The following is a 13,928-nucleotide window of genomic DNA, read 5'->3' as shown; positions in this document are numbered from 1 at the left end:
CCCCCACATCCCACCCGCCTCCCTTCTCTCTCCCAACCTCCTGCTCCTTCCTTCGCCTGGACATCACTGCTTTTCTCGCTGCAGTTCGCGGCCTGGCCACTCCAAGCATACCGACCCCACGCGAGATCCACCCAACGACCGCCGTCCGCAGTCCCAACGCGTGATCCAGAAAGTGGCCGTTGTCCGCCATCCACGCATGAGATCCAGTAGGTGGCCGGCCATAGCTCAACCATCCGGCGAGTCCTTGTTGTTTTTGTTTGTTGTGGTGCTTTGCACTAATCGACGGATAATTCGATAGCTAATTGGGATGTACTCCCAACCTGATTGATGGTGGCTGCTATGGATAATAGATAGATTTGTGTTCTAACATGCACCGAATGATTACCATGTGCATGTTGTGATTGGAAATTAGCATTTACTGATAGTTCGACTGCATGCTTGGAATTAGCATCTTCTTTCTATGGGTTCCAGACTTTTGGATGTATACAAATTTGCTCTATGTTTTGAATTTTTGTATTGAATCTTTTCTTATTAGAATGTGAAAATGTGGTGCAGAATTTGAATGATTTATTAATGCACAGGATCGACGTGTGCATTGAGCCGTGGCAGCGCACGGGCATTTCCACTGGTTAGTTATAAAGGCAAATTTCAAGGCCCATTAAATAGAAAAAGAAGACCCACAAGGAGAAATGCAAAGGGCAGAAGCTTTGCTTCTCTTGTACGTGTTCGTCACGTTTGGCCAGCGACACATCTTAACAATCCACCTATCTCCAGATCAGCATGGCTTATCGATTAATTGATTAACTAATTTTTTCGTGATTTCGTCGCTGGCCTGCCCCCGTCATCTTCCGCTGCAATCGAGAAATCCACATCGCAGCAATCCAAGATAATTCCGTGTTCATGAGTTTTTCGCACAACCATAATTTTAGGGCCTCATTTTACAGTTCGCACCAGGGCCTCGAATTCTCAGATACGCCCTAAAAGTGGACGGAGGAGTATAAATCAAACAGACCTTACGTTTCATCCACTGTAGTTAGGCTCCCAGATGCCAAACAAAAAACGGATCACCCAAAACGGGAAATTAACGCCAGGATAGCCTCATCATGTCGCCCAACTTCCCCCTTCCTATTCTATCGGCCGCCCGCCTCCAGACCAAACAAAGCCACAAGAGATTTCCTTCAACTTCCCTTTAAAAACAACAAAAATATTAATCCTCCCAATAACAACAAAATAAATCCGTATGATAAAGGATAAAGATAAAGAAAAGAAAGAACGAAACAGAGCCGGATATAAATTCTGACGGCAGAGGCCAGCGGTTTGCCTTCTTCTCTTCCTTTTTCCCGACTCCTCAGCTACCACCACCGCCCCTCTCCCCCTTTCTCTCTCCTCGAGCTTTGCTTGGATCGCAGCTGGACCTGGACTCCGCGGCCGCGGCCTTTCCCCTCGTCCTGCGCGTCAGCAGCAAGTGAGCTCTCTCCCTCCCTCCCTCCCTCCCCACTACTTTCCTCCCGCACCTTTCTTGCTGGATCGAGGCGGCGGGCTCAAAGATCCCGCCTTTCTTGCCACTCCCCCCTTCCCCTCTTCCGCGAAGTTCCCGGCCTCTTCCGTTGCCGGGAGATCTGCCGCCGGGAGGATGCAGCAGGGGCAGAGAAAGAAGGTCGCGCTTCCCGTCGGCCGCTTTCGTCGATTCGCTCTAGTGCTGCGCTGGGAGTTACTACTAGAGTTTTTTTTTCTTTCTTTTTCTTGGAATAGATTGGTAGTGTTCTTGGTTCGAGATCTTGGTGAATTCGGAGCTTTTCTGTTGTGCCGCGTCGCGAAACTGGGCTGTTCAGTCGGTAGGGTTGTTCCCCGTTGTAAGATTTGGCGACCTGTTGGATCTATCCGATTCGTAGTTCTTGGCCGCGCTACAGATTCGCCGGCTACTGGTTTTGTGGGCTTCGCCAATTGATGTTCGATGGGAACGGATTTACTGTCCCCTAACAGTTTCCTAGCTGGAGAGTTTTCTGTGGAGCTTATCTCAATTTGCGCCATGAATCATCTTTGCCCTGCCTGCAAGTTGGTTGAAAACGCATGTGTGTAGCTTTAGGCATAAATGTATGCTCCATGTCATTCCAATTTCATCAGTTGCGCGAGGTTATCTTATTGTTGGAGAACGGAAGTATGGTGCCCTAGACACCGCTGCATCACGTGGTTCTGGTGCTGCTTTTTTGCTTACAGGCAAAGCTTCAGATAAAATTTATTGCTTGATATTTCTTAAGAGTTTAGACCATAGTGGTTTGAACTGTGGACATTCTCTACAGACCTTAGTATCTAATGTACTAGTCATTTTCGCTTACTAGTAGTTCCATATAAAGGGGATGTTCTTTGTGATCCAAAAAATTGTGACCCTAACCTTCACTTTTGAGTGTCACTGGCTCAAGATGTTAATACTAAAGAACCCAAATCTGCATTCTTTAAGCTGACTTGTATTCTCTTTGTGTGACGCAGACATCCGAGATGGATTTTTTCACTGAGTATGGTGAGGGAAATAGATACAAGATAGAAGAGGTCATAGGAAAAGGAAGTTACGGTGTGGTTTGCTCAGCTCTGGATACTCACACGGGTGACAAAGTTGCTATCAAGAAGATAAATGACATCTTTGAACATGTGTCTGATGCGACACGGATACTCCGCGAGATCAAGTTGCTTAGACTCCTGAGGCATCCGGATATTGTGGAAATAAAACATATATTACTTCCTCCGTCAAGGAGAGAGTTCAAGGATATATATGTTGTTTTTGAACTCATGGAGTCTGATTTGCACCAAGTTATAAAGGCTAATGATGACTTGACTCCAGAACATTATCAGTTTTTCTTGTATCAGCTGCTCCGGGGATTGAAGTACATACATACAGGTAACTGATTTATTTTCACATGAAAGATACTTCTTTTGCACATTTCAACAGCTTGCTGTCAAGCTCCATTTACTAGTAAGTACAACAGCCATGAATAATGGCCACTGCCATATCACCATAGAAGTTACCATATGCCAGGAGGTAACAATGAAATTCCAAATTCAGAACTTACTGTTCTAGTTGCTCTAACTGACTATCATGTTATGGCTGTTTCGGCATATGTGATTTTAAAAAAAGAAGTTAACTATATGGTATGTTCCACAAACCCTATAATCAAGAGAACCATATGGACTTGTGGATTGCCTCGATACAGGGGAGACAGTTCACTATAGTGCTCAGATAATGCTCTGAAAAATATTTGAAAATGTAGAGCCTTTTTGTGATGTGTTGAATGTGTGCTAGCATGGAACAGCCTGAGTTGCGGTTTAGTTTAATCACCTAGTAACTGATATGAAATTCGTAGCTGTAAACCGACCATGCTTCTGAGCTTCTTGCAATTCTCGTAATAAAACTATTCCTTGGTGAAGATGCTATCCATGCTGTATTTGTTGTAAAGGTTAGCTACTATATAGGCACATTATTCTTGCGAAGCACCTGTTTGTGGCTAAGGAACTTCTTTTGAACATTTTTTGTGAATAACCTGTTTGTTATAAAGTAGTTATTTTCCAATCCTCTTCTTTGCGATGCTAAGAAATATGGTTTTGTTTCAATAATAAAAAATGAACCACTTATGTGGCCATCTCTCTCCATGTAAATATCAATTAGGTCAAGTCCCTTTTGTTCAAAACTTATTCAAAAAAGTTGACTGGGACAAACAAATTGCCAATACTTTGCAGTTTGCTATACAAAAGGCTAAGAACACAAATGTGGCAGTATGAGTTGATGGGCAATAAGATATGAGGCAGACTTGCAAACTTTAATTTGTCTTCACTAAATCACTAAATATTCTCCATCTGTGTGATTACCATTTGTCAGCCAATCATGTTTGTGGCACTGATACCCATGTTGTGACTGATTCGTCTTCCAATAGCTTCTTGCAGCAAATGTATTTCATCGAGATCTCAAACCAAAGAATATCTTGGCAAATGCGGATTGTAAGCTCAAAATATGTGATTTTGGCCTTGCAAGGGTAGCTATAAGTGATACTCCAACTGCCATATTTTGGACGGTATTTAATTCCCCCCACCATGCTCTCTTTTTTTAGCCAGTCTATTTGTAGCAGCAGCTAATTACTTATCCTGCTAATTGTAGGACTATATTGCAACAAGGTGGTACCGAGCACCTGAACTGTGCGGATCCTTTTTCTCCAAGGTCTGAATATGTTCAGTTTTATATGAATCGTGATGTCCACATCTATTTTCAATTAAATTTCCCCTTGTTCAAATAATCTGATTTACTTCGTTTACTGTTTTAAGGCTTTTAAGGATGCTGCAACTTTGTGACAGCAAAACAAAGTATAACCTCCCCCTGACATTTACTTCGTAGTTCTTTTCCTACATAGATTATGTTCATATATATAGTTATGGCTATGGGCAACAATGCTTGTCAGACAGCATGGTTGATAAAGTAATATTTAGGACAAATTCCAACTCCTAGCACAGTCTGTGCTTTTCTTGTTTGCAGCATGCTGCTTAGGGCCACTAACTGTTCAAATGATTCTATTTCATGTATTAACAAATCTGTTATGTTCATGGTAACCTTAGTGCATTAATGACATTCTGTCTTCAGGGACTATTTTATTTAATTTCTTTCCACAAACTAAATGATTTAGTAGCCAAAGGGAGAAGGAAATCTCCACTTGTAATTCAAGCCCCTCATGTCTAGGATTGATTACTTATATATTTTTGAATACTTTGAGCGCCATTTAACGTTATGTTCTTCTATATTTGCAGTATACACCAGCGATAGATATATGGAGTATCGGCTGTATATTTGCAGAACTACTAACTGGAAAACCTCTTTTCCCTGGGAAAAATGTGGTGCATCAACTTGATATAATTACAGATCTCCTGGGGACACCTTCTGCAGAGACAATAGCTAGGGTCAGTATGGTTTGGCATAGAAGTGTGTTATTTTCAATAAAATCTTCTGACTTTTGTAGCTATATATATATGCACTTATGCTACAGATTCGAAATGAGAAGGCCCGGCGCTACTTGAGCAGTATGAGGCGGAAAAAGACTGTACCATTTACACAGAAGTTTCCGAATGCAGACCCACTTGCATTAAATTTGTTAGAGAGAATGCTAGCGTTTGATCCAAAAGATCGGCCAAGTGCTGAAGAGGTAGTTTTAATTCCATTTCCGTCAGCAATCTTTTCTTACGTTTTTCTCTTCCTGTAACCTTAAATACCAACAGCTAATCTGTCATACATGTTGTCAGGCCCTTGCTGATCCTTATTTCAAGAACATAGCTAGTGTGGATAGAGAGCCTTCCGCACAGCCCATTACGAAGCTGGAATTTGAGTTTGAAAGGCGAAGAATTACAAAGGATGACATAAGGGAACTAATATACAGAGAAATTCTAGAATATCATCCAAACATGCTGAGGGAATTCCTTGAGGGGGCTGAGCCAACTGGTTTCATGTACCCAAGGTGTGAAGTCGACTTCTATTATGTTAGCACCCTTAATTTGTGTAGTGCCTGGTTTAATTCACACACCAATTTCAGTTTATTCATAGCTGCCAAGCTAGGTCTGTCTGAATAACTCTGAAAAATCTTCTTTTAATCATAAATGTACGTGCAGGTTCATGGTAAATTAAACATGATTCACACAGAACTAGCTGTTGTTATGGTTTTCTTTTAAGCATCATCCTGTTGATGTTAATGCTGATAATTGATAAATAAAGCATGTGATAATTGTTTTAATTTGATGTGTACTCCCTCCGTTCCATATTTCTTGTCGAAATATTACATGTATGTAGAAACTTTTTAGGAATAGATACATCCATATTTGGGCAAATTTGAGACAAGAATTATGGAACGGATTGAGTATTAGGCAGTGATTACTTGTTTTTATGTGCTTTTATTTGTGTAGTCAGGCAGGCACTAAATAAGCTATGGATTCATCCATCTAACATTGATTATTCTACTCTGATTACAGTGCAGTAGATCATTTTAAAAAGCAATTTACATTCCTTGAGGAGCATTATGCCAAGGGATCAACAGCAGCTCCGCCTGAGAGGCAACACAATTCATTACCAAGGTAAGATATCATCCTTGGCTTTTTAAAATATCCACAATTGAATGTGCGGTTTGACAATCTGTTTTTGTTTGTTGACAGACCGTCTGTTATCTATTCGGATAACCGGCCACAAAATGCTGCCAACATCACTGATGATCTTTCTAGGTGCGCAATCAGAGATAATACACAAAAGGCACAGAAAGATTCTGCTTCAGTTGGGGCAAACAGAATTCCCCATGGTAAGCATCTGGAGCTTCCAAAACTGACTTTAATGAGCAAAACAATTATATGACTATGTTCTCAACTGGATCTGTGCAACCTGGTGATTCAGACTAACTTGAAGCATCACGTCCATCTTACAGGTGCTGCTGCTGCTGCCGCAAGGCCTGGGAAAGTGGTTGGTTCAGTGCTACGCTATGGTAACTGTTCAACATCTGGTACTGAGCAATATGAACAGCGAAGGGTTGTCAGAAGCCCGGGAATCGCTCCAAACGGTGTAACTTCGGGCAGCTCATACCCCAGAAGAAACAACACCTGCAAGAGCGAAACAGGTGAAGCTGAAAGGATCGATACAAACCAAGGTGGGCCACCAAAGCCATATGTAGCAAATAAACTACCTGCTACCGTTGATGGTCGCAACGGGCACTGGTAGACTATTGCAACATACCAGAAAAAACCCTTGTCATGACGTCAGCAGGGGTTACTCACTCGGAAATCTATGTCCACGTTCAAACATGTCATCTGTACAGACTTATATTATTTGTCCGGTTTAGATATCTGAAAGAACATAAGACTGCACTCCTAAGTCCTCACGACAATCCAGTTGTTCCCACTTTGCTGTTAGCTCAATCCCTGAATAATCTGGTACAGAAGATTACCTACAATTCGGTAAATTCAGTTCAACTGTTCGAAAAAGTATAGTGGAAACTGGATACTCTGGGGCCTGAAACAAATGGACAGTTACTGACCTGACTGATGGTGTTTCTCAATTTGTTCTCCAGCTGGTGTCTGATGAAGGGTGAAAGAGCTCATTGTACACTATCTAATGTTGTAACTTGTAAGCTAAACGACTTCATAGTATGTTCCTGCTGCTAGTAGTTCAGTCAGTTGTAGTATTGAATTATTGAACGATTTTATGTTTCTGATAAAACATTTGAGGACTACTCACTATTGATATATGATCTGTAATATGAACCATCAAGTATTCTGAATGAACAAAAAGCATAATTTCTGAGATTGTACGTCTGAGAATGTGTTAGTTGCGACAACTGATTTAGTGAATGGATATTTTCTTTTGGTGAACGGACCTTTTGTGAAAATTGGGTTTTTTTGGTTTAGCTGGGATTGGCCAGGTTCCCAGGCCAATTTGGCGAAATTAACCGCATTCTTGATATCCCGGGTGGATCGGAATGGGCTGTTCCCACCCGGCACAAAATTGGCATGCGGCCCATTTTCCTTGTATGTTTGTCGTTGGTGCCTATGCTACTTAAAACATTGTACCCAAGATAGTACGTAACTATTTTGATGCCCGCTGAGATTACCAAAATTTAAAAAATTTCACTGAAATTTGGTTGAAATTTAAACCTTGGGTACAACTTTAGGAGAAGACAAGATACATATTGTAATGCTACTTTTTTCGGTACCATAATTGGAATATGGTGTTTAAACCATGGGTTCAACTTTAGGAATATTTTCCTACCATAATTGGAATATGGTGTTTAAACCATAAGTTTTACGGTCTATGAATTATATCCTTCTATTTTTTTTACAGCTATGAATTATATTGTTCTAAACCGGGCTGGATGAAGCTTAATACAGACGCCGCTGTCGATCAACAGGTTCTAGTAGGCGGTTGAGGCGGACTGCCAGGTGGTTGTGAACACCTGGGACAAAAGGACCCTGTGTGGATTATGCGAGAGACGAAAGTCTTGGATCTCGTCTCTTCGTATTTTTAGATTGCTATTTCGCTAATATCCTTGTTTTCTGATTGAGCATGTTCAATCGGATATGTTATCGTTCGATGAAATAAAAACCTTGGGCGATGTTCTATGAAAAACAATGAGTAATGTTTCATTTTCTTTCCGTTCTTCTTCCGTGAAAAGGCAACAACAATTTTGCATCAACAACCCTTCTCAGTTCTCACCATCCAAAGAAAAAAAGAGTTCTCACCATCCAAAAAAAGACCACCCTTCTCAGCAGGCCCCACCTGGCGGTAGACCAGCTGCAAGTAACCCAACAGGACGAAAGCCAGAAACCCTAAAACTTCCCCGGTACCTCCCAAAACCCCTTCTCGCTTCCAGGCGGCGGCGCGGGCCAGCAAGCGAGCGACCGGCGGCCATGGGCAAGGCGGCGAAGGGCTCGCGGAAGGGGAAGAAGGCGTGGCGCGCCAACATCCGCACCGATGACATCGACGAGTTCTTCGAGAAGCAGACGCGCGACGCCCACGCCGGCGCCGCCGCCATCCCCTCGCTCCCTTCCGACTCCCTCTTCTTCGTCGACAAGCCCGCCTCCGCGTCCACTTCCTCCGCGGCCGTCGTCTCCGAACCGACCTCCAAAGGTTAGACCCCTCTCGTCCTCTGCGTAGTTAGATTTCTCAGCGGGGATCCTCTAGGATTGTTTAGGATTGTTGGTCCAGCTCCAGACTAGGTTTACGGTAGCAGTTTCCAATTCGAGGCTAAAGTTTGTGTATTTATTTAAGACGTGGTGCCATGAAAATCGCTTGCCATATAGTTTTGATGTTCTGATAGTGTTGTGTTATCATTCCTATTTGAGACGCGCTTGTTTTAGCTACCCCTTTCGATGTCAAGCCACTAGGTGCTTCATGATCATTGATGGAATTGTCACGCTAGTCCCATATTGGGGCTTAAACTCTGCATGTAATTTTTGGTGCATTGAATCATAAAGATACTACATATACAGGACGAATGAGTTTTCCTGTATTGCTATTTTTGTTTCTGTGTAAGTGTAAGTTGCCGACTTACAGCGGTTGTTGTCTTAATGCATTTTGTGGTGTGGCTCTAAACTTCTGTCTACTTGTTATAGATATTCCTGTCAAGAGGAAGATTGAGAAAAACAGGGAGAAGGTTCTTTATCACGAGAGTATTTTGAAGCGGAACCCATATGTACAGACAATCCCATCTTCTTTGGTTTCAAAGAAGGATAGGAAGAAGTTGAAGAAGAAGGCAAAGAAGGAGGAATTGCAGGAGTCACGGGAGGATAAAGTTGTTCCCATGGTATCAACTGTTTGTGAGAAAAAAAAAGATGCAACTTCCTTTCTTTTTGAGACCCAGCTTGCTAACTGCTGGATTTACCTGTTATACAGGAAGATGATTCAGCTGAAAAGATCCTTGACATCTGGGGTGGAGATGCAGGGTTTGCTAAGTCTAAAAAGGGGATGCAAAGGCTGAAAAAAAATGTAATTATTTATTTGTAATGCCTGCAGTCATATTTTTGCAATTTTACAAATAATTTTCTGGCCAAACTTTTTATTCCATGGCTTTTTTAAAGTTTGTTGATGTTATGGATAACTACTTGCAGAGATCTACTACATCTGTGTTTCCTGCTGTTGAAGTCGAGCCTCCAGGATGTTCCTTTAATCCTGATAAAGAAGACCATCAAGTACGTGTTTGAAGATAAGCTACGAGCTTAATATAATTGACGTTCAATGTCTTCGCTCATTTAATCTTTTTTTATTCTTCTGCTCATGTTGTTTGTATGGGTGTTGTAGGATTCTCTTGCTCAAGCCGTTGCAAATGAGATGACTAAAATCTACACGAAAGAGCTGGGCCCCAAACCAGTGCCACTTACAGTTATTGGTGAAGCAGTTACTGAAGAAGATGTAAGTTGTATGACCACTGATACATGCTTAGTTGTATTACACAGAGCCCCTCAATTAGGTGATTGAATTATTTACAATATCCCAGCCTTCTATTAGAAGCACTATGTATGCTTTTAAATACTTCCTCACATTGGATGCATTGGTAAACTGCTTCCTTGTGGACTTAGGTATGCATTATTAATTTAAATGTTTTAAAGAGCATAGATGATGACTGTTGCATTCTGGAAAGTCTACCTTGAACCAAGTATAAGAAATGCTTCGTTCTAGTGTCTAGAGGTGCTATATATCTCATGAAAAGTTATCGGGGGTAAGTTTTGTTTAGAGTAAAATACACCACTAGTCCATGAACTCGGCAAAAATGAACACTTTAGTCCACGAACTCAAAAAACGCACACTTAAACCCCTAAACTGGGACTACTGTGTCACTTTAGTCCAAAAACAGTTCGGCGAGGCTTAAAACACCCTACATGGCCGCCACGCCGGCTTCGGCGACCACTTCACCGGCGTCATCTCGTCAAAATTGAGCGTTGTGGACTTGATAGCAACCTTAGGCGAGGCGGCTGCGGCAACGACGTGGTTCTCAGGGCCCCAGGCTCCTTGTCTGGGCGCGGCTGCCTTGCCTCTCGCTGCGGCTCGGGCATGGTGATTTTGCAAAAAAAAAATCCTAAGAAAATCGAGTAGCAGCCCGCGGTCCTGGCCGAAGCCGACGTGGTGGCCACATGGCGTGTTTAAGCCTCGCCGAACTGTTTTTGGACTAAAGTGACACAGGAGTCCCAGTTTAGGGGTTTAAGTGTGCGTTTTCCGAGTTCGTTGACTAAAGTGTTCATTTTTGCCGAGTTCATGGACTAGTGGTGTATTTTACTCTTTTGTTTATGCCAATTCATGCCCTACCAAATTTTTGCAACCATTTGGCTAGAGATTCGTTCTTTGTTCAACATTTTTGCAAAACCTGTGAAGGGAATGTGAGTCGGTCCATAAGCCAACCAAGCAAAGGCCAAAAATATCATAAGGCTGCCAAAAGTTTGGCAGGGTAAATTTGGGCACCAACCAAACAGACCCTCTATCCATATATATGGCCGAGTAGTGCATACCTCTTGCCTTCTAGTCCTCCAGGTTACCTGTCACAAAATGCAATTCAATGTGAATTCTGTTACTGCATGTGTATTTGGATTAGATTATTTTAATCCTCGAGCTATAAGTGCTGAAATCAACTGAAGATGAACATCTTCAACAGAACATTTTCTTGAAGCTATATTTTGTAAACCATATTACCTGTAAACATGTTGGATTTGTACCTGCATTTTATCGAAGCCATTTCTGATTACTTGTCTGCTATTTGACTTAGTCTTGGAATGATATAGTACGGTTTTGTGCTGTTTTCATGGGTTGTATGCTTGTGACTTTACATAATTTCTCGTTCATCTGGCATGCAGAAATTTTTTCTTGATGCTGCTGATGATGGAGATGCTGCAGAAGGCAATGGAGACCAGGATGCTGATGATGTGGCTGGGCAGAGGTTAAATTTGACTATGTTATCGAAAGTCTATAATAATCATGACTTCAGTACATGATATTTTTATTGTCAAGGTTTTTGTGGTTTCTACATGTCAACAATGGTTGAAGCTTAGTTTCACACCGCCACAAAGTTTTTCCCTTAAATGCTTACATAATCTACGAAGTGAATTGGTTTTACAGAGAGTTTGGTGGTGCTTGGTTTTGTTATTCTTCCATTGATACTGTTAACAAAGTAATAGAGAAGGCGTGGGAAATACACTCTGTTTTGGACACCTGCTCTGTAGTAATAGAAGAATACAAGTTTTCAGCATTTCTAAAGATGGCTATGTTAACTGCAGTGTTTGGAGGGATTTTAGGCTTCTTGAAATACACTCTGCTTTGACCTTTGAATTTGAAGTGTTCAGTGTTGATTTGCAAAATGTTATCAGTCAATGTTGTAGCCAATTCATCTTTGCGGATGGTATTTTGTTTAATGGTGTAATTTTGTTTGTCCTTTTTCAGGAAGACCAAGACAAAAAGAGTTACAAGAGTAGAACTGAACAAGAGGGCTCGTCGTAAAGAGAGGTTAAGAACAGAAGCAGATGCAAAGAAACTAGAAATTCTTTCAAAGGAAATAGACAGGCAGGTTTCACATCCTTTTATCATCAAGCTCTTGAGAATTGTCTCTGCATTATCCATGTTTGATTACATTATTTTGCTATTTTTACAGGTTGCCAAATATAATGGCCGAGATAGCTAAAGAGGATGAGGAAAAGGAGAAAGTGCGCATAAGGCGAAATATGGCGAAGGAGGAAAGACTAAAGTCAGCCCCACGTCGTCTGGGAAGACACAAGTACATTTCTAACACGAATTTAGTTGGCGCATATCTTTTGACCTCTGATTCCTATATCCCGAATATACTTTGGTAACATTCTTGAGTTTTTTTGCAAATCTTATTTTGCTTGTTTACATGTACTGCTGTCAGAGTAGATTGCAGGTGCAGTCAAGTTAGTAGTTCATTTATCATCTTTTTGAAGGTGATGCAGTTTTCATTGAAGAAAGTTTCCTTTTGAGAACTATTCTGTTTCTATGCATCTAGCATTGCCTTCTGCGTCTTGTGACAACAAAAAAATAGTTTTCCAATCAGTTTTGAGGTTTATCATAACATGATATCTACGACATTGAGCTGTTTATCTACTACGTACTCCCTCCTTCCCAGTTTAAGTGTCGTTTTAGGAAATTCTCTAATACCAAGGAGTAGTTTAAAACGTAAAACACTAGAAAATAGGAGTAAATGCGTGTCTGAAAATGCGTTGTTTCCATGAATCACGCCACTCATTTATCCTTCCTTTCTTGGCCCGCGCAAAGCTCCAGCTGCAGGCACGCGAAATCAGCGCCCATAGGCCTTAATTAGCAGCATGCAACCCACCTCAGGCTGCGTGGGTTTTTTCTGGCCGGGGAATTAATGCGTAGGTGAAAGCCGATGCTTTTTTTAGCCAGCGCTAGCGCGACATTTAATCTGGGGAAAAAAATCTGAAACCTAATACGACGTTTTTTCTGGGAAGGAGGGAGTACTATACTTCCTGCTTGACACTTTACAAAATTTGGATAACGATGTTACAACTTATTTTTACGGCGTATTTTGATGTTGGAGTATTTGCTGTGTTGAGATATTTTACATAAATTTGAGGATGAACATTATTTTTCCACAAGTAACCAGAATCTGAATATGACAGGTTTGAACCAGCTCCCGTCCAAGTTATGTTGACAGAGGAGATCAGTGGTTCTCTTAGAAAGCTGAAGGTAAAAGTTCTTGTCTTGTTGTTGTCAAGAATTCTGCAGGAGCAAGTTGCTAATTGTATATATCTGTTATGTGCAGGGGTGCTCTAATTTAGCTAGGGATCGCTTTAAGAGCATTGAAAAACGTGGAATACTTGCACCAAGCAAGAAAATAAGGTTCGCATCTCTTTGTTTGTCTTGGTTGCAATTTACAGTCAGTGTTCCGATGTATTTGTGAATAAGCCTATACTAAATAGCTTTGCTGATTATAAAGCTTTAGTTACAACTTTCTCTGGAGAATAATAAATGATTTAGGATACAATAAGCTACTTATCTAGAAATGTGGAGCAACATCTTTGTCATGACACATTTGTTTATCCATAAGCAGCAAGCGCCGTCGTCGCTAGATGCATTATGTCGAAGAACATGGCAATCGGAGCGGCAGCCTTGAACAATATCGAGGAAGAGTTTTTAAGACAAAAGATGGTTGTTGAAGAATCGAAGGGTCAGCGCCAACAAGCCTATGGAAAACCAATATTCTTCCAAGTTTTGGTCGAATTCAGTCCCATTGTATTTTTGAATTTTTGTTTTCTACATCTAGTCCCGTTAGAAATGCCCGTCCAAAATACTCTTGAAGCGAGTTTTGGAATATCAAACTATGTACTATTTCTTTCTCCATTGTAACAGATCACTGTGTTCCGACTTCTGAGAGCAAGTATAATATTATCACCTTAGTTAAAAC

At 41.3% G+C, this 13,928-nt stretch overlaps 2 protein-coding genes across 2 annotated transcripts; both read left to right on the top strand.

The window, feature by feature from the left end:
* The first annotated feature begins 1,304 nt into the window (after positions 1 to 1,304).
* LOC100834611 (mitogen-activated protein kinase 14) lies at positions 1,305 to 7,316 on the top strand. Its single transcript, XM_010233428.3, has 10 exons — positions 1,305 to 1,465; positions 2,488 to 2,893; positions 3,934 to 4,061; positions 4,145 to 4,204; positions 4,786 to 4,935; positions 5,022 to 5,177; positions 5,275 to 5,486; positions 5,995 to 6,096; positions 6,175 to 6,314; positions 6,438 to 7,316. The coding sequence occupies exons 2-10, from the start codon at positions 2,497 to 2,499 to the stop codon at positions 6,725 to 6,727; spliced, it is 1,635 nt and encodes a 544-aa protein (XP_010231730.1). The 5' UTR covers positions 1,305 to 1,465; positions 2,488 to 2,496; the 3' UTR covers positions 6,728 to 7,316.
* Positions 7,317 to 8,323: 1,007 nt separating this feature from the next.
* LOC100834313 (ribosome biogenesis protein NOP53) lies at positions 8,324 to 13,928 on the top strand. The gene is made up of 11 exons (XM_003568913.4): positions 8,324 to 8,632; positions 9,118 to 9,308; positions 9,398 to 9,490; positions 9,613 to 9,693; positions 9,803 to 9,913; positions 11,347 to 11,429; positions 11,930 to 12,049; positions 12,138 to 12,260; positions 13,144 to 13,210; positions 13,287 to 13,363; positions 13,575 to 13,928. Exons 1-11 carry the CDS (start codon positions 8,413 to 8,415, stop codon positions 13,591 to 13,593), a joined length of 1,185 nt encoding a protein of 394 aa, XP_003568961.1. The 5' UTR covers positions 8,324 to 8,412; the 3' UTR covers positions 13,594 to 13,928.

This window comes from Brachypodium distachyon, chromosome 2, assembly GCF_000005505.3.
Source record: "Brachypodium distachyon strain Bd21 chromosome 2, Brachypodium_distachyon_v3.0, whole genome shotgun sequence".
NCBI classification, from domain to species: Eukaryota; Viridiplantae; Streptophyta; class Magnoliopsida; order Poales; family Poaceae; genus Brachypodium; species Brachypodium distachyon.
The sequence above is the reverse complement of the archived record's forward strand: the minus strand, read 5'-3'. Positions and strand labels throughout refer to the sequence as shown.